The 25,470-nt window shown below is 47.1% G+C and overlaps 1 protein-coding gene across 1 annotated transcript in view; it reads left to right on the top strand.

Moving 5' to 3' along the window:
- Window positions 1-598: 598 nt before the first annotated feature.
- Window positions 599-25,470, top strand: part of LOC120928036 (uroplakin-1b-like) — a 28,411-nt gene continuing 3,539 nt past the window's right edge. The window contains exons 1-5 of the mRNA XM_040339107.1: window positions 599-774; window positions 10,201-10,276; window positions 13,551-13,751; window positions 17,100-17,174; window positions 22,806-22,901. Coding sequence (XP_040195041.1) covers window positions 10,220-10,276; window positions 13,551-13,751; window positions 17,100-17,174; window positions 22,806-22,901 — 429 coding nt within the window. The 5' untranslated portion in view covers window positions 599-774; window positions 10,201-10,219. The remainder of the gene's footprint in view (window positions 775-10,200; window positions 10,277-13,550; window positions 13,752-17,099; window positions 17,175-22,805; window positions 22,902-25,470) is intronic.

The following is a 25,470-nucleotide window of genomic DNA, read 5'->3' as shown; positions in this document are numbered from 1 at the left end:
CTGCATTTCCCAATATCTATGTCACTACTTTGCACCACCTCTCCACAACTGAACTCCTTTACATTACACAGCCCCCCCCCCCCCCCGCAGCTCTGGACCCCTTTACATTGCACAACCCTCTGGACACTTTTACATTACACAGCACCCAGCACCTCTAGACCCCTTTATATTACACAACCGCCTGCACCTCTGGACTCCTTTACATTACACAACCCCCTGCACCTCTGGACCCCTTTACATTACACAAACCCCTGCACCTCTAGACCCCTTTACATTACACAGCCCCCTGCACCTCTAGACCCCTTTACATTACACAGCCCCCTGCACCTCTGGACCCCTTTACATTACACAACACCTTGCACCTCTGGACCCCTTTACATTACACAACCCTCTGCACCCCTTTACATTGCACAGCACCCTGCACCTCTGGACCCCTTTACATTGCACAGCACCCCTGGACTCCTTTACATTACACAACACCTCTGGACCCCTGACACCCCCTCCGATATGTGTCACCCAGTGCGGAACGCCCCCTAGTTAGTACGCCACTGTTCCTGCATAATAGTCAGATAGCTGAGATGCCTCCATCCACCTGAGACCAGAAACAGGTTGAGCCAGGTAAAGGGAGGAGGAGGAGATCTGCCCGAGTCCCAGCCAATCACAGCCCTCCCTGAGCCGAGACTGAGAGATCTTCAAAGAGTTGTTGGAGGACGGTTGTAGAACAGGTGGATGTGATCACAGCCAGGAGCTGAGCATAGCAGATCTTGGGGGCTGGTAAGGCTCAATTTATTCTACACATTGATAGAAAGAGATCTGATGACTTGTAATACACTCCATTTTACATCTATATTTGTATATAGATCTTTTTTTTAATTAAAAATATTTAAGAGCGGAAGGGGGAATTTTAGTAAATTAATCGTTAGTGGCTTGATTGATCACCAATCGATTGATACACACATGGGTCAAATACTCAATGTGTCTGCTTTTGAGTCTTCTTAGTAAAGCTAACACCAATGTTTTCACTGCTGCTGTAATCACGTCGGATGTCAAAAGTCGGATGGTTGGGACAAGGATCCTACTTTTATCCAACTTCAATGATATTCAATGAGCTGAAGTAGGATCAATGTAGGACCAAAGTAGTACAGGGAGCATTTTCAAAGTCGGACCGACTTGTGTCGGACCAGGTAAGACGGCTCCCATAGAAAAACATTGATTTTCACACGTCATGTGACATGAGCTCCCAATGTCGGAGCGTTTTGTCGGACAAGTGTGAACCCAGACTCAAGGCGCCCCAGCAGGTCATGTTTTCAGTATTTTCATTAATTTGCACTGCCTTAGTAGCCGTTTCAGCTGAGGGAAATCCTGAAACCATGACCTGTTGGGGCGCCTTGAGGGCTGGAGTTGAGAAACGCTGCCCTAGATTGTCCATTCTCAACCAGAATTCTGTAGAACCGTAAAGTTCCTCCAGAGATTGATGGTGGTTCCTTGATCGATGAGAAATGTATCTCCCAACTTTGATGGCTACCAATATACAGGGGCAATTTCCCACTGACATTGACCTCCAGGGCGAGGGGGCTTTTTCACAATGATCCTCGACGTGATGGAAGATTTCACTTACCAATGTGAGGAGGCATTTCTCTATTGACTAATGTAATGGAACATTATTATTCATAATAATAATAATAATAATAATTATTATTATTATTATTATTATTATTATAAATAATAATAATTATTATTATTAATAAATTATTATTATTATTATTATTATTATTATTATTATTATTATTATTATTATTATATAAAATTATTATTATTATTTTTTATGGACGAGGGCATACAAGGACCCTTTTATACAGTTTGTTTGTTTCTGACCATAATTTCATGTATTGTAATGTTTATTATTCATGAATATAATAGAGCAAGGGGAATGTTTTAAAAATAATTGGCTCTAGGTGGTAAATTTCTTATTATTTTAATTAAAACCTTCAACTTTTTCACCATGATATGCAAGTTAGAATAATTTTAGGAGGGGTTTTCGAAGACCTCAAAATTATTTAAAAGGGTTCCTCTCTCGAGTAAAAAGGTTGAGAGAGGCTGCCATAGAGCGCCATTTGTTAGCCATGTAGCGTATGCCATAGAGCGCCCTTTTTGCTTGTATGCCATAGAGCGCCTTTTTTTGCTTGTATGCCATAGAGCGCCTTTTTTGCTTGTATGCCATAGAGCGCCTTTTTTTGCTTGTATGCCATAGAGCGCCCTTTTTGCTTGTATGCCATAGAGCGCCCTTTTTGCTTGTATGCCATAGAACGCCCTTTTTGCTTGTATGCCATAGAGCGTCTTTTTTGCTTGTATGCCATAGAGCGTCTTTTTTGCTTGTATGCCATAGAGCGTCTTTTTTGCTTGTATGCCATAGAGCACCCTTTTTTCTTGTATGCCATAGAGCGCCTTTTTTGCTTGTATGCCATAGAGCGCCTTTTTTGCTTGTATGCCATAGAGCGCCTTTTTTGCTTGTATGCCATAGAGCGCCCTTTTTGCTTGTATGCCATAGAGCGCCCTTTTTGCTTGTATGCCATAGAGCGCCTTTTTTGCTTGTAGCATATGCCTTGGAGCGCCATTGGTTAGCTATGTAGCATATGCCATGGAGGGCCATTTGCTTGTAGGGTATGCCATTTATGCCATAAAAGGGTTTACAACCACTTTAAGTATTACTTTGGGGAGATGCAGACTAGAACACAGCAATCACTGAGCAGAAAATTATGTCATCTGTGATGTATTTCAATTTTCTTGCAAACCTGTGTAGCGCCTGGTTGCTTCAAAGTGCCGGTGCTATTTAAATTTAGAGGGAGATCAGAGTGTAGTTAAAACTCTGATCTGGTTGATGTGTTCAAATTGGGTCTCTGTTTCGACTTGTCTGTGCTGTGGGCTCGTTCTGTTGTGCTGGGGTGTTCTTCCCACCCCAGGGCAGTAGATGGCAGCAGTGGAGTCGAGGTTTGGGTGCTCTTCCCCAGCAGCCAATCAGGGGGGTTAAGCCTCGCTGTGCATGCTGGGGGAGGGTGTTTGTGGGGCAGACGCCATTGGTTCTGGGTTGTCCTTCTTCAAGTGCGGCATCCACCTTTGGGGTGGCTGTGCCGCGGGTGCCCCGGTGTTGTGGCCTACCTGGCCCGGGGCGCACGTGCCGCGCGGGGTTCCTGGACCGGAGCATTTGAGTCGTGGCAGGGAGCCCCGGTGGTCGACTGGGTTCCCAGTTTTGAGGATCCCAGGCTTTGTGGCTGTTCGGTGAGGAGTCCATCTGGGGGGAGTCAATGGGAGGCTGGTGATCCAGTGGGGTCTCGGCAATCCACCGGGGATCGAGGTGTCCGGACGCTGGGAGGCTGGCCGCCGCCTGTCAGTCGGTGCCTGGGAGAGACCCGAAGGAAATCCAGGCGTAATTTCACCAAGGACGTTCATCTCCGAAATCACAATCAGGAGGGCCTGTGGCAGAGGTTTCTCACTGAATCCATTCCAGGAGGGTCTGTGGCAGAGACTTATCCTTTAAGTTTGAGCGATACTCTGGCTGCCAGGTCAGTGAGAGGGGCCTGTCCAGGTATGCTATTCCCACTCAAGCAGGAGTGGCGCAAGAAGTGTTATTACACATGGGAGGGGGCCACGAGGCGCGAACAGACGAACCACGCACCAATGGCGTCTGTCCCTTAAGTACCCCTCCCCAGCATGCACAGTGGGGTGACCACTCCCACTGATTCGCTGCTGAGGGGAACACTCAATACACCTTGACCTTGCTGCTGCCACCCTTGGTAATGACACCCCCAGGCGAGCAATGGTAGATACTCTCAGCACAGCCATGGCTGGAACAGAGGCTAAATTGCCCTTAATCACTCTGGTCTGAGCCAAATAACAGCCCAGACCCCCACTAAATTTAAAGAAGCGATATATATAGTTATATATATAATTTGTCCTCTCTAGTGCTAACCAGGAAATTACTGAGCTGAAAAAGACCTAGAATGTTTTCCAGTAACCAGTCTTCTATATTTAACAAAGTATGAAAAGCCCAGGGCGTAGCTCTGTACATGAGTAGACTATTCATGGTGGCGATGAGACACAAAACAACCATTTATTTTCTGAGACTTACAAACTCCAACCTTTCTCAAGAAAACAAAGCTATGGACAAATATGATGTGCAGCTAATGGCATGAAGCAACGTACTGGATTTCGGCTGGGCTTGGTTCACACCTATCTGCATGTTTAATGCGTTGCAACTAAAACCAAATACAAAGTCCTTTTTCTCATGGGGAGGTAAGGCAGCTAGGGAAGGAGTGTGTGTGTGTGTGTGTGTGTGTGTGTGTATATATATATTATATATTTTTTATTAAAAAAAAATATTATTATTTTCCAAGACTAGAAGCAGTACTTAAAGCGGTAGTTCACCCCCCCCCGACACATTTTACCATCGAGACAGGCATTGTAGCGCGAGCTACAGTATGCCTGTCCCGATTTTTTTAACCCCGTACTCACCTTGTAGTCGTCCATCGTAGATTTCGGCTCCCGCGGGGAATGGGCGTGCCTATGGAGAGGGAGGATGATTGACGGCCGGCCCTGGCACGTCACTCTCCCCGAAGACAGCCGGAGTAGGTCTCGGCTCTTCACGGCGCCTGCGCACAGGCTATGCGCACGCGTCGTGAAGACCAAGCCTATTTCGGCTATTTCCGGAGAAGCGTGACGCGCCAGAGCCGGCCGTCAATCATCCTCCGTCTCCATAGGCACGCCCATTCCCCGGTATCTTCGATGGACGACTACAAGGTGAGTACGGGGGTAAAAAATTCGGGACAGGCATACTGTAGCTCGCGCTACAATGCCTGATTTTAAGGTAAAAGAAAAAAAAATAAAATTTTCCCGTCGATAGGGTGAACCCCCGCTTTAAGCTTTGTTTTTATTTAGGGGGAATAAACTTGGATGGGGAAGAGGTTGTTATGGGAGACTTTCTTGTAGAACTACAACTCCCAGGCATTTCTAGCTAGAACTTGCAGTATGGTCTGAAGAGCATAATCGGACCATAGCAGATGCCCTTTGCAGGCAGGGACCGCAGGCCCCTCTAGTAGTGTAGCAGAAAAGAGGTCCCAGTGCTCAGCTGTCCTTTTCCTGTGACTACTGATCCCAGCACCACCTCTTCAGGCACTGCCAGTCCATCTGGCTGCAGTTGTCCATTTCTCTAGCCCTCCTGTCTACTTCTCAACAGTCCTCCCAGACTCCTGGCTGTCTTCCTCCCTGGAGATTTGCTCAGCAGTGTTCTCCCACTGTCCTCTACTTGTTCCCATGCCTCCTGGTCAGGATCCCTCCGTGTGTCATGAGAAAGAGTCCCTTCCGCCCCCTAGCCCTGACTGGGGAGCTACTCTCAAAGGCCTCTGACAGCCTAACTCTCCATCTTCCACTTGAACTCCACACTACCCCAGCTGTGCTGACCCTGAGTATTTGAGGGGGGCCTGCCCCCTGCCAACCCATCTGTTGGGGATTGGTCAGGGCCATCAGAATACTCCAGACAGCTCCTCCTAGACCCCTCCCAACTGCTTCTGGAACCTTCTCCAAGTTTCCTGCAAGCAGGGGGAGTCGCCAGAGATACTGAGTCATACCAGCCCTCCCTGAGTCCCTTACCTGAACCAAAAAAACACACAGGCTTGGCTGCCAGTCAACTAACAAAAATCCTAACACTAGCACTCTAGGCATGCCAGGGGGTGCTACATTTATATAAGTGTTTTTACGGTGTGCCTTACTGTTCGCTTACCCATGTGACCCTCAATGTACCACAACACATATATCTGTAGACAGTTGTGATGTGTTAAGGGGGGAGCTGCACCTATATTAAATATAAAAATGCACTTAAAATACCAAAATATATACATTTTATGAAAGTGGAGGCCCTGTAGAATAAAATGAGCAATTGCTTCTTTTGCACTGTGCCCGTTGAATAACAGTAAAACTGAAAATGCTTGCCCTAGAATTATTTATCTCACTCTGGTGTGTGTGGCAATACTGAAAGTGTACCTTCAGTCTTTTTATTTATTTATTTATTTATTTTTTCTTCAACTATTCATTTTATTTATTTTTTTTGCCAGTAAATAACCCACTTTCTGTTTGTCTGGTCATTTACCTAGGCCAGTGATGGTGAACCATGGGACCCCAGATGTTTTGGAACTACATTTCCCATGATTCTCAACTACACTGCAGAGTGCATGAGCATCATGGGAAATGTAGTTCCAAAACATCTGGGGTGCCAAGGTTCGCCATCACTGGGTTAGGCTTCTGTGTGCGTCTGACCAGAAAGTGAACAGGCTTCCGCTGCCCACAGTTAAAATGGTTGAAGCCAGATTCCGTGGAGGGAGATTTCTGCAGCATGTTTGGAGGCAGTACAGAATCGGTGTGTAGAGGTTGACCGATATATCGGCTGATATTTGTCCATTTTTGATTAAATCGGCATCGGCCAATTATAATCCTGATCAGGCCGATATTTAACACCATGCCCACAAGTGTTCCTCTCTTCTCCACACTCCGTTGGCAGAGGGACTCTTGCCAGAGCCGCTGAGTATGAAACTGACACACCTAACTGAATGCAAAGAGAGAGAGAGAGAGGAGCTGTCAAAATTGAATATTGATGGCGGGACCACAGCTATCAAGCAACAGCCAATTGGATGGGATCTGGGCGGGCCGCTATGTGTCTGTGAACCCGCCTGCTTTCTTAAGCAGCCCAATCTTTGGCTGGTGTTTGACAGCCGCTGGGCCCCGCCCCACTGCTGAATTTGACAGCTCCTCGCTCTACATTTAGTTATTTATCAGTTTCACACACAGTTACACTATGGGCTCAGTGTGAAACAGGACATCTGCCAGTGCCAATCAGGGCTATCTGTACTGAGGACATCAAGTGTGTGGTAGAGTGACAGGAGCAAGCAGGGGGGAGTGGAGTGGGTGAGTTTAAAAAAATAAAATAAAATATCGCCCGCAAAAATCAGCATCATTTCTAAATATCCGCATTGGCCAGAGAAAAACCCATATCAGTCAACCTCCTATGTATGTGTAGCGCTCACCCCCGAAGGAGCCGCTGGTTTGTTTTGGGACCGGCCTGCTAAGTTACCCTGGCGTTGTCTAGGGGTCTAATAGTGAGAGCAAAAACAGTGAGCGAAGGTCCAGACAGTGAATAAAGGCTTTCTCAATGCTTTATTTTCCAGGCCAAACATGGCCAACATCAACATCAGTGGGAAGGTCAAGGTTGATGAAGAAAGAGAGAGAGAACTTTGCAGTATCAGGCCTGGATATTAACCACTTCCATACCGGGCACGTATACACCTTCCTGCCCAAGCCAATTTTCAGCTTTCAGCACTGTCGCACTTTGAATGGCAATTGCGTGGTCATGCTACACTGTACCCAAACAAAATTGGCGTCCTTTTTTCCCCACAAATAGAGCTTTCTTTTGGTGGTATTTAATCACCTCTGCAATTTTTTTTTTTTGCGCAACAACGAAAAAAAGACTGAAAATTTTGAAAAAAAATATGTTTTTATTTTTTTCTGTTAAATTTTTTGTAAATAAGTAAGTTTTCTCTTTCAATTACGGGCACTGATATGGCGGCACTGATGGGCACCGATGAAATGGCACTGATGGACATCGATGAGGTAGTACTGATGGGCACAGATGAGGTGGCACTGATTGGCGGCGCTTGTATGCGGCACTGATGGGCACACATAGGCGGCACTGATGGGCACACATAGGCGGCACTAATGGGCACACATAGGCGGCACTGATGGGCACACATAGGCGGCACTGATGGGCACACATAGGTGGCTCTGGGCACTCATAGGCGGCACAGATGGGCACTCATGGGCGGCACTGATGGCTACTTATGGGTGGCACAGATGGGCACTGATAGGTGGGCACTGGGCATGGATGGGCACTGTGGGGTGGCACTGATGGACACTGTAGGGTGGCACTGATGGACACTGGGGCGGCACTGATTAACCTATGTTGCCAGTCAGTGCCCATTTGTGGGCACTGATTGGCATCATTTTTTTTTTAATGCTTTTTTTTTTACAGCCTTTTTTTTTTTATCGTTTTTTTTTTTTTTTTGATCTGCCCTTCTTTTTTTTTTTTTTTTTTTTACAGCTTTTTTTTTTTTTTTTTTGCCTTTTTTTGGGGGGGTCTGCCCTTCCCTGGTCCAGGGTGGGCTTCCCTGGTGGTCCAACAACGATCGATCGCCGGGGGGGCACGCAGCGGCTCAGAATCCTGAGGACGTCATATGACGTCCGGTCAGGATTCTACAACCACTTTGCCGCCGTCAATCTGTCATTGGCGGGCGGCAAGTGGTTAAATGGAGCAGTCAGTACTGCTCTGTATAGTACCAATTTGTAACACATCGCCACTCCATCTGAGTGGGTAAAGTGCCCCCGGACAGACTCCTTTTTCACAAGTATGGCAAGGTGTCACTTAGGTTTTCAGGGAGGAATGCGGGCCTGGCTCACGGGCCAAGGACAATAACTGAGCTAGGTAGATAAATAAAGCAATCCTCCCAGTAGATTTCTGCGTTTGTCACCAGATGACAGCAACATACCTGTCAGTACTCTGGTCACCGGATCCCCAATTGGTTTGTCCAGGCTCTGTTGGACGACCTGCCTCCGGGTCCTCCTCAAACCGACTCCCCAATCGCACGGCACTCAGCCTGGGATCCCTTCAATAGAACCGGGAACCCATCAAGTCACTGGGGTCCCCTTGTACCTCCGGATGAGGGTTTTCGTAGACTGTAACTTTGGCCAGGTGGGCCACGCCGGCGGGGTCCATGGATGCGCGAACCCTGAAGGTGGATGCCGCACCTGGAACGGGACCCCGCAAAGATTTTAGAACACATGACACCTGTCACAGATATAGTCCTCCCCAGCATGCCTTGCGAGGAAGAAACTTCTCTAATTGGCTGATGGGGGAAACTTGCTCTGCCAGAATCCCTCTGGCGCCAACTGCTGGTCAGGGATGATATTGCATCCCTGGACCACAGACTGACCCAGCGGACATTTCTGGAATGACAGAAGTCCCAGAAATTTAAACAATTAGTGAATGGGAGCAAGGTAACTCTCCCATTCCCCACTAACTTTGGTGTAGTGCCCATACTGAAAGTAGGGGGGCGCTACATATGTATTATAAATAATTATGCAAAGTAGTTGGAGGGAAACTCCTCAGGGACACAACTGTATACAGTCAGTATATACACTTCTCTACCTCAAGTGCAAATCTTGCTTGTAGAACTACATCTCCCAGCTGGCACTGTATGGATGGTCTGGCAAGAACGCAATCGGACCAATAGCAAATGCCCTTTACAGGCAGGAACCGCAAGCCCCTTTGGTAGTATAGCCAAAAAGTCCTAGTGCCCAACTGTCCACCTCCTGTGGCTACTTATCCCAGCATCACCTCATCCATGACTGCAGCTGCCCCTTTCACTAGCCTTCTTGGCTAAGACTTCCCAGTCCTCCCAGACTGCCTCTGCATCCATCCTAAACTGCTCTGATCAGTCCTCTCAGGCATGCCTCTGTCCTCTCTGACTGTATCCCTCACCAGCCCACCTGGCTGTTTTCCTCCCTGGAGATTTTCCCGGTAGTGCTCTCCTGCTCCCATTCCTCCTTGTCAGGACAGCTATGTGTATCATGAAGAGGGTCCTTTCTGAACCCAGGCCCAAGATCCCCCCCCCCAACTAGGGGGCCATTGACACAAACACTCATCTCCAGCTTCCACCCAAACTCCACTGGCCCACCTGGGCTGACCCAGAGTATTTCAGTGGGCTTGCCCCCTGCCAACCCTTCTCTTGGGGATTGGTCAGGACCCTCATAATTCTCCAGACAGCTCCTCCTCAACTCTCAATCCCATTTTTCTACAATTTTTCTTTTGGGAGGTATCAGAGATGCTGCCTGTGAGTCATCCAGCCCCCCCTGAGTCACTCAAACCCTGATCCAGAAAAACACACAGGCCTGGCTGCCAGCCAAGCCTGAACAATTTACTTGTTCTAACAAAAATCTACTTCTAGCACACTAGAGGGTGCTGCAATAAGATATGAAAATGTTTTATTAAGCAAAAAAAAACAGGGAAGGTACAATATCGACAGATTACATTTTTTTTTTTTTTTCTTCTAAAATGTCTCATTTACCACAATTCAATGTCTTTATGTTCTTCCATTTTTATAGATCGTCAACTCTTGGAACAATGAAAGGAGTTGGTTGTTTTCAGGTCGTCCTCATTTTTGGCAATGTGATAATTGGGGTAAGTAGACTTCTCGTCCATCAGTACTGTAGGTAAGGAAGAAGCATACAGGATGTGGTCTGGAGTAGTAAGTCTCTGGGGAAGCAAGCTGTACCCTGATACTTTTTAACCACTTGCCAACTGTCTAACGTATATATATACGTTGGCAGAATGGCACGGGCAAGCAAAGCAACGTACAGGTACATTGCTTTGAATCTGTGATCTACTGCTCCTCGTCATCGGGAGCAGTGATCACTGTCGTGTCACTTGTAGTCCAGCCTCCTAACAGTTGGAATCACTCCCTAGAACACACTTAACCCCTTCCTCGCCCCCTCGTGTTTAACATGCATTTTTATAGCACTGATCGCTGTATAAATGACAATGGTCCCAAAATGGCGTCAAAAGTGTCCGATCTGTCCGCCGCAATATCGCAGTCACGATAAAGATTGCAGATCGCTGCCATTACTAGTAAAAAAAAAAAATGAATAATAAAAATGCCATAAAACAATCCCTTTTCTTCTTTTTCTTTTTTTTATAGACGCTATAACTTTTGCGCAAACCAATCAATATACACTTGCGATATTTTTGGTAGAAGAATACATATCGGCCTAAAATATTATATATAATTGATTTATTTATTATAGCAAAAAATTAAATAATTTTTTTATTTTTTTTACAAAATTGTCGCTCTATTTTTGTATATAGTGCAAAAAATAAAACCCGCAGAGGTGATCAAAAACTACCAAAAGAAAGCTCCATTTGTAGGAAAAAAAGGGCGAAAGTTTGGTTTGGGTGCCACGTCCGCGCAATTGTCATTTAAAGCGACGCAGTGCCAAATTGCAAAAAATGGCCCGGTCATTGGGCAGCTAAATCTGAAGTGGTTAACTACTTGCCGACCTGCCGCCGTCATTCTACGGCGGCAGGTCGGCTCTCCTGCGCGAGAGCCCGTAGCTCTATGTCGGCTCTCTCGCAGGCCACTAGGGGCCCCCCGCTTGCCCCCGACTCCCGTGTGCGTGCCCCGCGGGCACGATCGCCATCGGGCACACGCGATCGCCCGTTACAGAGCAGGGATCGGGAGCTGTGTGTGTGCTAATGCTAATCCTCTGTTCATACAATGTATGAACAGAAGATCAGTGTTTCCCCTAGTGAGGCCACTCCCCCCACAGTAAGAACACACCCAGGGAACATACTTAACCCCTTCCCTGCCCCCTAGTGTTAACCCCTTCCCTGCCAGTGGCATTTTTATAGTAATCCAATGCATTTTTATAGCACTGATCGCTATAAAAATGCCAATGGTCCCAAAAATGTGTCTAAAGTGTCTGAAGTGTCCGCCATAATGTCGCAGTACCGAAAGAAATCGCTGATCGCCGCCATTACTAGTAAAAACTAAATAATAAAAATGCCATAAAAATACCCCCTATTTTGTAAAAGCTATAACTTTTGCGCAAACCAATCAATAAACGCTTATTGCAATTTTTTTTTTTTTTTACGAAAAATATGTAGAAGAATACGTATCGGCCTAAACTGAGGGAAAAACATGTTTTTTTATATATTTTTGGGGGATATTTATTATAGCAAAATGTAAAAAATATTCATTTTTTTTTCAAAATTGTTGCTCTATTTTTGTTTATAGCGCAAAAACTAAAAACCGCAGAGGTGATCAAATACCACCAAAAGAAAGCTCTATTTCTGGCGCCCCCACATGGGCGTGGTCATCTTACCAACTCCTCCCCTTTACAAATGTTTCTATGGCTACGACTCAAACACAGAGATGCTCCCTTAAGAAGTCTTCATTAGTGTCCCCCATCAGAGCCCCCCCCCCCCACATCAGGTGTCCCCATAGATCAGTACTTGTCCAATAGATCCATGTAGCTCGGGCACGCTGGGAGCAGAAGCACATTACAGGGGGCGGGGCATACGTGGCATCTTTGGTTACTTGAAGGGTGGCACTCGGAGAGCATTTCTGGGAGTGCACGGGATGATTGGCAGCAGCTCTGGCCAACCCAGAAGCCTCTCATCACACCGCCTATGGGAAAAGAGCCGACACACGCAGAGTGGGCGGGGCAGACAGGAGACTGCTCCATGCACACCGGACAGAATTAATTAGTGGAGCTGAGTGCCGAAACATGTTCCAGTACTAGGCTCCGCTGTGGTACCCAGCCCGGATTCTGGGGACAGCGGGAGGTATGCGCTCTTGTCAGTTGCCAGCGGAGAGAGCAAGCGGGATGGGGAACTGCAGCACCCGCTACATGTGCTCCGCCTCTGGACACAGACAAGGAGAAGGGATGGGAGCACTTTGGAGCTTCAACGCCCCCACCTCTGCGGCACCTGGGTGCGGAGCACCCCGTGCACCCTGCCTAGGATCGGCCCTGCAAAGCCTCCATCTCATGAAAAGTCCCCTCTGGTGCTTCCTTAGAGCTCCATCCATCTAGAATCTCTTCCAGATCTTTGACAGTCTTTTCTCTGCATGAACTTGAACATTCGGCTAGGCCTAGCAGCCGCCTGTATAGGCCCCAGGCTTTGGGCCTGGCAGCCAGAAACTCTACATACACAATATACGCAGACCGAAGCCCCAGGCAGGAACACGCTGCCTGATCACCTGACTTCATTCCATTAAATAACTTTTCACAGCATGTTTAGCGGCAAATATGATTGGCTGAGGAAGGTATGTTTATCATAACCTGAACTTCACTATAACTCGTTACTCTAATGTCAAAGGCAACAGCACCACCTACTGACAGACGGGAGAAGCCACAACTTAAAATGGAATTAACAGAAGTCATGTAATCACTAAATGCTACAAATTGGCCAGGCTGACTACCACCTAGCACATTAAATTTACCTGTAGCCATATTCTAGGGACAAGGGTGCTACATATACAATGAATAAATTCCCTCTTCCATTCAGATATTATAAATTTTTGTGTAAATCATGTCTGGGCTTGCCTCGGTAGATGAGCGGATGGGTCTATCAGACTATCTATAATAAAATTCAGTCCGAAAATCCAAAGCTACTAACTGCCTTGCTGGAAATTCAGTGACAGGAAGTGGACCGGGCACTCTGCAAAGAATTTCTACATTAGTTAGGTTATGTAACTGCACATAATTTTAATTTTTTTGGTTAAACTTCAGCTGTAATTTGTCAGTTTTGACAAAGTCTGAAAACTAGAAACATGCACAGGTGTGCATCTTTAGTTCATTGTGAAACCATGCCTAAAGGACTTGAAAAGGTATATTGCAGTCATGATGTGGTAACAAGAAATGTTGGCCTCATTGTCCCTCTTTTGTGCCCTCAGCTTGCCGGACTCGCCTTGACAGCGGAGTGCATCTATTTTGTGACAGACCAGGAACGTCTCTACCCATTGCTTTATGCCACTGGTAACGATGACCTCTTTGCGGCTGCCTGGATTGGTATCTTCACTGGCTTCTGCTTCTTCCTGCTTGCCATCTTGGGTATTGTTGGCATCATGCAATCCAACAGGAGAATGTTAATGGCGGTAGGTGCTTTGGGTTGGGTTGAAATTAAGTTTGTGTATACTGATAAAAAAAAAATGAAAAATTCAGACTGGGTGCCGACAATTAAAAGCCCATTATCTGCCAACATCTCACCTTGTAGCTTATTTTGAAGTGGAAATGTTGCAAGCCCTTTCGATGTTGACCCAGATTGTAGGCTGCTTGTTCCTCCTTTTCATTGCACATTGTCATGTCTGTCAGAAGTGGCTTCTGTGGTCACAAGGGTCATATGGTGTGATGTGAAAAGAAAGGGGAAGCCCTGAGACCCTAGGATGATCCTGTTGCTAAAGGAGTTAAAGTCGTTTTTGGAAAAGTTGTCTCTGGATTCTGTGTTGGCAGCTTCTCCACACCAAAGAATTTACACTGTTTCCTTGGCTTGTAACTAAGTGAATCCAGGAGGTAATCATTCAAATATAGATTTATTCCAAAATAAGCCTCTCTGAGAGACTTTATCAAGAGCCAATGTGTTTCCATGGGTCGTAGAGCGTCCCCTTCTCCATGGGTCCATAGAGCGTCCCCCCTTCTCCATAAGTCCATAGAGCGTCCCCCATTCTCCATGGGTCCGTAGAGCGTCCCTCCTTCTCCATGGGTCCATAGAGCGTCCCCCCTTCTCCATGGGTCTGTAGAGCGTCCCGCCTTCTCCATGGGTCTGTAGAGCATCCCCCCTTCTCCATGGGTCTGTAGAGTGTCCCCCCTTCTCCATGGGTCTGTAGAGTGTCCCCAATTCTCCATGGGTCTGTAGAGCATCCCCCCTTCTCCATGGGTCTGTAGAGCGTCCCCCCTTCTCCATGGGTCTGTAGAGCGTCCCCCCTTCTCCATGGGTCTGTAGAGCGTCCCCCCTTCTCCATGGGTCTGTAGAGCGTCCCCCCTTCTCCATGGGTCTGTAGAGCGTCCCCCCTTCTCCATGGGTCTGTAGAGCGTCCCCCCTTCTCCATGGGTCTGTAGAGCGTCCCCCCTACTCATGGGTCTGCAGAGCGTCCCCCCTTCTCCATGGGTCTGTAGAGCGTCCCACCTTCTCCATGGGTCTGTAGAGCGTCCCCCCTTCTCCATGGGTCTGTAGAGCGTCCCCCCTTCTCCATGGGTCTGTAGAGCGTCCCCCCTTCTCCATGGGTCTGTAGAGCGTCCCCCCTTCTCCATGGGTCTGTAGAGCGTCCCCCCTTCTCCATGGGTCTGTAGAGCGTCCCCCCTTCTCCATGGGTCTGTAGAGCGTCCCCCCTTCTCCATGGGTCTGTAGAGCGTCCCCCCTTCTCCATGGGTCTGTAGAGCGTCCCCCCTTCTCCATGGGTCTGTAGAGCGTCCCCCCTTCTCCATGGGTCCAAAGATGCAAAATATATTGTGTCTTTATAGACCTGATGAAGGGGTGCTCTGATCTCCTGAAATGTGTTTTGGTTCTATTATGAAGTCCTCTTATTTTGGAATACATATATGTGTGAATGATCACAGTGTGGCTTGCAAGTGAACCTGAGGCCTTGTACACATGACCGAACATGTCCGCTGAAACTGGTCCGTCGGACATGTTCGACCGTGTGTAGGGCCTACCGGACAGTTTTCCGGCCTAGCGGACAGGTTTCCAGCGGACAAAAGTTTCTTAGCATGCTAAGAAACTTGTCCGCTGGAAGCCTGTCCGTCGGACATGTCCGATGGTCAGTACGACTCATCGGACATGTCCACTGGCCCGAAATCCAGCGCATGCGCCAAAGTGATTCGACGCATGCGTGGAAGCATTGAACTTCTGGGTTCGCGCACGTCACCGCGTCATCGTCGTCGCCGCCACGTCACCGTGTATTCTGTCCACGGGGAATTTGGTCTGATGGTGTGTACACACATCAGACCAAATTCACTCAACAGACATGTCCGATGAAAACGGTCCGGGGACCGTTTTCATCGGACATGTCTGGTCGTGTGTACGAGGCCTGGAGCACTACACCGGAAGGGTAATGCTTCAGATATAGATTTATTCAAAAATGAGAAACTTTAAAGCTGAACTCCATGGAATGCAGTTCCTTTGTAAAAAGTGAAGGGTCGCTATGAGGTGCATGATGCCTACTAGGCTTATCTCCATTCTTAAAATCTGACAAGGTTTTTAGAACTCCCGGAAGACCACTTTTGCTGTAGTTCAGGAGCCTGATGCTGGACTTTCTAGTCTCTGCATCTTAAACAGTAGAGTTTCTCCCTCCTCCTACCCAATCACATGAGCCATTTTGTATTAATGTGAAAACCTTCACAAAATACAGAGGCTTCTGTGAATGGGCACAGAGTGGAGGGGCGGGTATAGCTGCTATGTGTGCATTTTCTCCTCTTCAAGTGTCAGATGTAAATTGAGATCAACTTCATTAGACTTAACTCGTAGTGTACCTTCAACTTTTTTACAAAGCTTTAGAAGACTTTATCACAGAGCCAATGTTTATCAAGGGCTGGGGGAGGGGGAGCGCCATTTACATTAGGGGAGGGGAGAGCGCGTTTCCATTAGGGGCCGGGGAAGGGGGAGCGCTATTTCCATTAGGGGCCGGGGAGAGCGCCGTTACTATTAGGGGCCGGGGAGGGTGGGAAGGCCACATCAACTTAAGAATACTAGTGTATCTTTGTAGCACTTAGTAAGGGCGTTCTGACCTCCTGAAATGCGTTTTAGTTCTATTATGAAGTCCTCTAATTTTGGAATAAAATGATTATCTTCAGACTTGCCATTTTAATCTTGTATGTTTCGTTTGTGTATTGTTGGAATGTTAAAAGGGCACTCTACCAGGAAAATATTTACTGAAAATTGATTGGCATCAGTGGCGGCTGGTGGGTTTATTTTTATTCATTTTTTTTTGGGAGGGGTGGCAAACAACCACCCATCAACAGCCCCTCCGCATTGGAATCTATGCGCCGGTGTCCTGAAAGGGGCTGGATGCTTGGTTAAGGGAAGCAGTGGTGGACAGAGGGAGGCAGCGCCAGTGTGTGCCCTTAATGGATGGTCCGCCCCTGTTTTGGCATACATAGCCAACTAAGGGATTATATCCTCCACCACCTTCTCCCCCCCCTCTTTTTTCTTTTTGTGTGTGGTGTTGTCCGGCAATGTAAATCCTCTTGTGGCAGCGAAACTAGTGATTTTACAAAAAGCCGATCTTGAACATTCACTTGTTGCCCCTCTTGCCCCAGTGTTGAATAGAATAATTGTCAACTGCCACCACCCTGTCCAAGGACATTCTGAAAACCCTGCTCAGTATTATCATAGACAGTGATATTTGACTCTCAAGCTTCACTGTGACTGCAGCTGGTACAGTTAATAGTGTGGTGTACAAAAGCAAAAATATAATTTTTAACATGTAAATCTTCTGTTTTTTATATAGTATTTAATCATGATGTTTATCGTCTTTTGCTTTGAAATGGCCTCTTCGATCACTGCAGCAACACAAAGGGACTTTGTAAGTATGGCTAGGAGTTGGAGTTGTATAAGGGTGAAACTTATTAAAGTAGGTGTGAATTGTAAGATGGTGGGAGGTGTAGATGGATGTTTATCACCACCAGTAGTGGTCCCTCCAAAGGTGAGATGATGGACCTGATCGTTGTCTGAAACGTGGGACTGTCAGAGCCTTTGATCTATAAAGTCTTAGCAGGCAAAACATATCGTCTGCTTTCTTCCCCCTCTTTTCAGCAGACAACCCCAATATCCTCCTGACTCCAGAATTCAGCTAGCTGAGTTGAGAGGTATCTTGATATAGCACGGTCTTACCCAGAAGGGTCCCGAGTCCCGACACGCTTACAAACGCATACTAGGGCCAATTTTTTTTCCGGACTTTTTATAGACAGGATCTGATTAACCTACCAGCATGTCTTTGGAGTGTGCCAAGGAGGAATTTGGGGGAGGGGAGATTTTGACACCGTCTGAGCTATCTTGTTGAGAAACAGCAGTACAGTGAATGGCCGTGCAGAGGCTGTGTGTCAGCACGAGTCTGATCATTGGTGGACAGGCAGGCAGAAAACTGACCACTGTGTGCTCATGCCAGGCGTGGTCAGTTTGAAATGGGGAAAGCAGTGGGACTGGCAGGATCACCAGATATTTCACACAAAGGAAGCAATACAAAGGGAACAAGGTGACTTTTTAACACAGGTGGATGGTACAACAAGCACATATCGGGAATATTAAATGTTGGGGTAATGCATTCTTTAATCTCAAAGTCAGGCAGGTGTCTGTGGTTGGTTAATCTCCACTACTGAGTTTCATATTTGTGTCAAACACAACATTTTGACTTAGTTTTTCAGAATTCCTACTTGATCTAGACTGAAGTCAATGGGGCTCTATATTTAATGGTCATATTGAACCTTTGGAGGGCTGCTATACAAGCTATTCCTGAATAGTGAGGGGCCCTCCAGTGAGTGTTCTTTGTGTTTAGTTTGTTACTTGACGTGTTCAGAAAATGGGTGTGAAAATGGCAACCTTGAATAATTCAATGGAGGAATTCCAGGCATGGATATTTTATACATGCTTACATTGGACACGCTTGGACCAACTATAGATGGACCATACCTGGACATGGCCCTTGGAAGCTGGAAATACTGAAGTGGACACTGCTACTCCAGTGATCTCCACTGGATTCTGAGTCCCAGCTTCGGAGAGGCTGCCCTGCTACATTCTGGTTTGGCTGGTTGGCACAGGGTCCATTCAGAGAATGCTTTGTGCCTCCAAGATTTCTAAACAAAGGGCCAGTTGACTATACCTAAGACTTTTTGAGTAAACAATGCCTCAGGCTTGGTCAATGGGAGGAATTCCTCATTCCCCATCTTTGCTGTCAGTGGAAGGCATAGGGCCTCTTCCCCACCCCCTCCCCTTTCCTCTTTTCCCCCCCTCCCCTTTCCTCTTTTTCCCCCCTCCCCTTTCCTCTTTTTCCCCCTCCCCTTTCCTCTTCCCCCCCCCTCCCCTTTCCTTTTTTCCCCCCTCCCCTTTCCTCTTTTCCCCCCTCCCCTTTCCTCTTTTCCCCCCTCCCCTTTCCTCTTTTCCCCCCTCCACTTTCCTCTTTTCCCCCCTCCCCTTTCCTATTTCCCCCCCTCTCCTTTCCTCTTTTTCCCCCCTCCCCTTTCCTCTTTTTCCCCCCTCCCCTTTCCTCTTTTTCCCCCCTCCCCTTTCCTTTTTTTCCCCCCTCCCCTTTCCTCTTTCCCCCCCTCCCCTTTCCTCTTTTCCCCCCTCCCCTTTCCTCTTTTCCCCCCCTCCCCTTTCCTTTTTTTTCCCCCTGTCATTGTTGGGGTCAGTGGGAAGAATAGTGGCATCTATCAATTTGAGGGATAGTGCTTTATATTGTTGGGAGGAATAGAGCCCCAAGGGCTGAATAAAGGCAAGAAAATGGATGCATCCAGCCCACAGGCTTCAGTTTCGAGACCACTGCTTTACCTTATAAAAGTAAGGCTTGGTCTACCCTTGCAGTTTGGGGGTGGCAAAATAGGCAGTTGAGCTCCCTTTTTTCCCCCTCCCCCTCCTTTTCTCCCCCCCTCCCCTTTCCATTACCCCCTCCCCTTTCCTTCCCCCCTCCCCTTTCCTTCCCCCCTTTCCTCTTCCCCCCTCCCCTTTCCTCTTTTCCCCCCTCCCCTTTCCTCTTTTCCCCCCTCCCCTTTCCTCTTTTCCCCCTCCCCTTTCCTCTCCCCCCCCCCCTCCCCCTTCCCCTCCCCCCCCCCCCCCCCTTTCCCCCTTCCCCCCCCCCCCTTTCCTCTTTCCCCCCCCCCCCCTTTCCTCTTTCCCCCCCCCTCCCCTTTCCTCTTTTCCCCCCCCCTCCCCTTTCCTCTTTTCCCCCCCTCCCCTTTCCTATTCCCCCCTCCCCTTTCCTCTTTTCCCCCCTCCCCTTTCCTCTTCCCCCCTCCCCTTTCCTCTTTTTCCCACCTCCCCTTTCCTCTTTTTCCCACCTCCCCTTTTCCTTTTTTTTTCCCCCTGTCTTTTTTTTTTCCCCCTTTCATGAACCAGCTTCCCCTTGGAGCTAAGCATCCCAGCCCTTTAGGGGTTTAGGATGGCGGGGCAGTGTTTATGATCATGTGACATGGCAGTCACACAATCGGGAAGCTTCTGATCTCAAGTAGTGATTGGGAGTTTCCTGTTAGCCACCAGTAACTGTGCCAGGAGCATGCAGGGTGCGCACTCTTGGCACAGTTGTATTCACACCAGTGTTAATTTTGGCAGTTTTAGTCTTATGCCGCGTACACGCGATCATTTTTCGGCATGAAAAAAACATTGTTTTAAAAAAATGCCATTTAAAATGATGGTGTGTGGGCTTTCAGGTTTCTCGACAAGAAAACTGCCCAGAATCCAGACAAGAAAAATAGAGAACATGTCCTCTATTTTTCTCGTCCTGGGATTCTCTGCAGTTTTCCTGCCGAGAAACCCGAGAGTGTGTATACTTACCTGTCGCCGTGGAAACCCGCGCATGCTCGAAATGACTTTGACACATGTGCGGTAGCTTCCTAGGCATAGGTAGGGTGCATCAAGATGGCGGCGACGGCATCAAATGTGACGAGCACATGCTCGTCCTACGCGATGACGTCACTGCGTTCCTTCCTTTCAACGGAACAGCAGTTCTTTTGAGAGGAGAGTCTGTACACTCTGAGTGGCAAGAGATTCTTGCTAAGAATCTCGTCAGGGAAAACAACGTTTTTTTTTTTCCTGACGAGATTCTTGCCCGTGTGTACAGGGCTTTAGTCTACTAAAATGTCCTACATTTTAGCCAACTAAAATCTCCAGTACATTTTAGTCCAACTAAAATCCTTTTTGTTCGACTAAAACTTCATTATATACTGCTGGAGTGAAAAATCAAATATGTTATTATTTATTATGGTATTGAAATATGAACATGCACAACAGACTAGTATTAATTTTGATGTCAAACTTCAATTTAGTTTTAGTCATCTGAATTGTTTTAGTCGTATTTTAGCCAACCAAAATGTTTACTAAGGTAGTCAACTAAAATGATTTAGTCGGTTTTAGTCGACAAAATTAACACCGAGTCACACCAATTCATGCAAATATGCGGCTGCTCCGTGCCAAGGCCCTCTTGCCGAGAGGCAGCATATTTGCATGCAGCCGGTGCCAACGGGTTGAGCTACAAGCAGGGCCGGACTTACCATTGGCCTTGACTGGGCTCAAGCCCAGGGGCCCCACCCAATAGGGGGCCCCCTTTAAAAAAAAAAAAAAAATTTTTTTTTTTTTTTTTTTTAGGGGTCCGGAGGTCCCCAGGGCCCCGGACGGCAACCCCCCTTTTTTTTATTTATTTTTTGTAAAAAAATGTTTTTTTTTATATATTTTTTATTTATATAATATATATATATATATATATATTTTATTATTATTATTAAAGGGCCCAGGGGTCTCCAGGGCCCCGGATGGCAACCCACCTTTTTTATTTTTTTATAAAATAAATTACATTTTTTTTTATATATATATATATATTTTTATTAAAGGGCTCAGAGGTCCCCAGGGCCCCATGTGGCAACCCCCCCTTTTTTATTTTTTTTATAAATGTTTATTTTTTTATTTTTGTTTATTTTTTAATTTTTTATTAAAAGGCCCAGAGGTTCCCAGGGGCCCAGAGGTCCCCAGGGCCCCCGGGTTTGGCAACCTCCCTTTTTTTATGTATTTTTTATAAATGTTTTTTTTTTTATTATTAAAGGGCCCAGAGGTTTATTTTTTCTTTTTATTAAAAGGCCCAGAGGTCCCCAGGGCCCCGGATGGCTACATATATTTATATATATTTGTTTTCTTCTTTATTTTTTCTTTTTTTTGTAAAGGCCCCCCCCGCTTCTCAATTTGCGGCAGCCCCCACGCTTCTCAATTTCAGGCGGCAGCACCCCCACCCCCCCTAGGTTCTCTGCTTCAGGGGGCCCATGCCTTAAGCTGTGCAAGGGGCCCCAAAATTCCTGATGGCGGCCCTGCGCATACCTCCCAACACGCACGGATTCTGTGGGACTTTCCCGCACAGACAGCTTCTTCCCGCAGTCCCGCAAAAGGGTTAATTTTCCCGCACTGCAAGAGGAGGCAGCACGGAAGCAGGAGGAACCCCGGAGTGGTGTGTGGAGGACTGTGGCTGCTGAAGGGAAGAAAGCCGAGAGCCGGGCTAATGACAGTCTGTGGCCCCGGCTGTTGGCACAGGTGAGAGGCACCCCCCCCCCTCAACAACTGCAAATTCCCCCCCCGCTCAACAACTTTAATGCGCTCCCCCCCGCTCAACAACTTCAATTCGCCCCCCCCCCCGCTCAACAACTTCGATCCCCCCCAATTCTCGGCTTCAGGGGGCCCCTTCAACACTCAAGCCCAGGGGCCCCCACCACCCTAAGTCCTGCCCTGGCTACAAGGGCACCCAGACAGGAATGTACACTATTTACTTTGGGGCGCTATTAAAAATTACCCCCTCCTGTTAAAAAAATAAATAAAATATATATATATCCCCTCTATGATCCTTGGTGACATCACTGTAGCCAAACTGAAAATGATTTTGTTCATTGAGAAGAAATGCAAGGCGTTCACTTGAAAGACACTTGTGCAAAATGGACGACCTCCGGTGATTAGTAAGCAGCAGGGCAGTTGCCCTTCACAGGACCCAGAAGCTAGTGGAGGTCACTGGAGTTGCAATGCCGGTCCCAAAGATATATATATATATATATATATATATATATACCGTATTTATCGGGGTATAGCACGCTCCCGCGTATAGCGAGCACCCCTAAAGTTGCCCGAATTCCTGTGGAAAAAAGATGTTTTGTACTTCCAGTTTTGGTGTCTTGCGCGGCGTCCATCGGCGAGACTGCCCGAAGATACACGAGTGTACTGCGCTCGGTATATGCCGGCGCAGTATTAAAACTCGTGGCGGGAAAGCGGGTATCGGCGTATACCGCGCACCCACGATTTTGCCCTGATTTTCAGGGCAAAATAGTGCGCGGTATACGCCGATAAATACGGTATATATATTACATTGGTCAAAGCTTTACACCCAATGAATGCTTAGGATGTATACAGATGGGAGCTGTTATATCATTCTTATTGTAACATTTATTTAATTTTTTTTACATTTTTTTTTTTTTAGTTGACGCTCCAACTTTTCCAGAGGCAAATGCTGGATGAATACAATCCTAAATTGGAGAACAGCGTAACCAGAACATGGAACTATCTCATGCTTACGGTAACGTCAATTCTCTTGCAGGATTTATAATTGTGTTGTATCACTTTGTGTTCTTTTATGCAATCGCTCTTAAGCCTCGTACACACGGGGCTCGGATTTTCCTACAACAAATGTGTTGATGGCAGGGTTTTGTCGGATAATCCGACCGTTTGTACGCTCCATCGCACAATTGCTGTCGGAATTTCCGACAACAAATGTTTTATAGCCGTCAGAACAAAATTCAAAGTACAAACTCGCATGCTCCGAACCAATGTTAACCAGCAGAAGTTGCCCAAAGGGTGGCGCTAAAGAGCTGAAAAACCCACATAGTTTTGTGTATGTTGGCTGAAAAAGTTCTGCCGTCTGTACAAGTTCACGGGCCAACGCCCCTTTTGGCCCAAAATCCACTGAGAAGTCAGATGGAAGTCTGATCATGTGCATGAGGCTTGTCTACGGTAGGGTGGCCAAATTTCCAAACTGCCATTCAGGGACACACCCCCTCTCTCACTTCCCCCAGAAAAAGATGAGGGGGGGGGGGTATTGCAGTCTCGGGGTTGATGGGGAATTTGACGACGGGTTATTGGTCAGGTGAATGTGCCACTTGCCACCAGATGCAGTGCCGCTTGCCACCCATAGCCTGCCATCAAACACAGTGCTGCTGTCACTCCCTCTGCATGACCCACATGTGTAGAAGGAAAGGAGAGTGAAGATCACAACAGTCCCTGCTGCTTGCCGCTGGGTGCCGGAGAAGGAGGAGGTGTCGAGGTGGGTGGGGACAGCCGTGCTGAACTAGGCGCAGGTCTCGCTCCCGGTCTCACTGCAAGATGCCAGGCAGCACCGGCCCTGGCAACCAGTTCCGTAAGTGTAGTTATTAGTTAGTAGGGGGTGGCTGTGTCCTCTCTTTCATTCCGGGACATTGTATTGTCCCAGAATGAAGGTGCCCAGGACAGACATGTCAATTGCGGGACAGTCCCAGGCAATCCGGGACACGTGGGCACCCTAGTCTACGGGTGTCCTTGTAAAGCATCTCCATGTTATTGGCCACTTCTGATTCACAGCTGGTGGCATGGAGAGATGTTATAAGACAGTCACCCACAGATACTTTGTGAGATTCCAAGGGTTTAAAGGAGCGAAGAGTCCCTTTTTGAAGCATACATAACTTTTTTTGGGTGTTTGGAGTGATTTCTCAGCATAAGAATCTTTCCTGGTTAACGACTTCAATGGAAGCCTCCTGGATTGAAGCTTGGTCTTTGAATTTGGGGTAAGACCAAATGTCTAGAAGGGACAATGTGGGGTTGACTTACTAAAACTGTAGCAGGAAAAAGATGAGGTGTATACATGATCCCCAGAGTTTTTTTTTTCTGGGTATACACAAGGGTCAGGCATGGGTGTCTGCCCCCTATAACTTTGGTCAACTTTCTTGATTTGGGAGACCTCAATCGCTCCTGACATCCTCAAAGGGCCACATAAAATTAAGCAAACATTTATTTCTGAGACAGCAGGCACCCAACCGGATATAGTGAGACCATGGGAATGATACAAGAGATGGTCAGACACTGGACATGTTGCAGGAGATTGTTGGAGACTCTAAACATGATATTGGAGTTCAACAAAATGGCACATATATATATATATATATATATATATATATATATATATATATATATATATATATATATATATATATATATATATATATATACACACACACACACACCCCTACCTACCTGTTGCACTGCCAGGGGAACAGGAGCTGAAGCCAACTTTTCACCCATTTCATTCACATTCATGCAACAGGAGGTTGGGGGAGGCGTGTGTGTGCCCGCCATTTTGTTGAAGTCTACTGGAGCCTGACCAGCTGATCCTGTCTGGCTTGCACCAGTCTATCCACATGCTTATCTGACCAATCTTATGAGCGGCATTTTTATTGTTTTCATGCTAAAGGAGTTATTGGAGACTGGGGACATACTTAAAGCGGTGGTTCACCCTCCATAACAACATTTTAGCATAAAATTTGGCATAGTAGCGCGAGCTACAGTATGCCTGTATTTATTTTTTTAGCCTGGTACTCGCTGTGCAATCGTATATTGAAGATTCCGACTCCCCGCGGGGAATGGGCGTTCCTATCCAGAGGGAAGGTGATTGACGGCCGGGTCTGGCACGTCACGCTCCCCGAAGACAGCCGGAGTAGGTCTCGGCTCTTCACGGCGCTATACGGCGCCTGCGCACAGACTATGCGCAGGCGCCGTGAAGAGCCAAGTCCTATTTCGGCTTTTTCCGGAGAAGCGTGACGTACCAGAGCCGGCCGTCAATCACCTTCCCTCTGGATAGGAACGCCCATTCCCCGCGGGTCGGAATCTTCACTATAGGATTGCACAGTGAGTACCGGGCTAAAAAAATAAATACAGGCATACTGTAGCTCGCGCTACTATGTCGAATTTTATGCTAGAGGAAAAAAAATGTTTTTTGTTTTTTTTTTATAGGGTGAACTCCCGCTTTAAGGAAACGGTATAAATCTCTACCAGGGCAATGAATTAATGCTAAAAGGGGCCCTAGGGGTCACTTAAAGTGGAAAGGTTGGGCGCCAAGG

The sequence above is a fragment of the Rana temporaria genome, chromosome 2 (assembly GCF_905171775.1).
Source record: "Rana temporaria chromosome 2, aRanTem1.1, whole genome shotgun sequence".
Lineage (NCBI taxonomy): Eukaryota > Metazoa > Chordata > Amphibia > Anura > Ranidae > Rana > Rana temporaria.
Note: the sequence above shows the minus strand (reverse complement) of the source record. Positions and strands in the feature narration are given on the sequence as shown.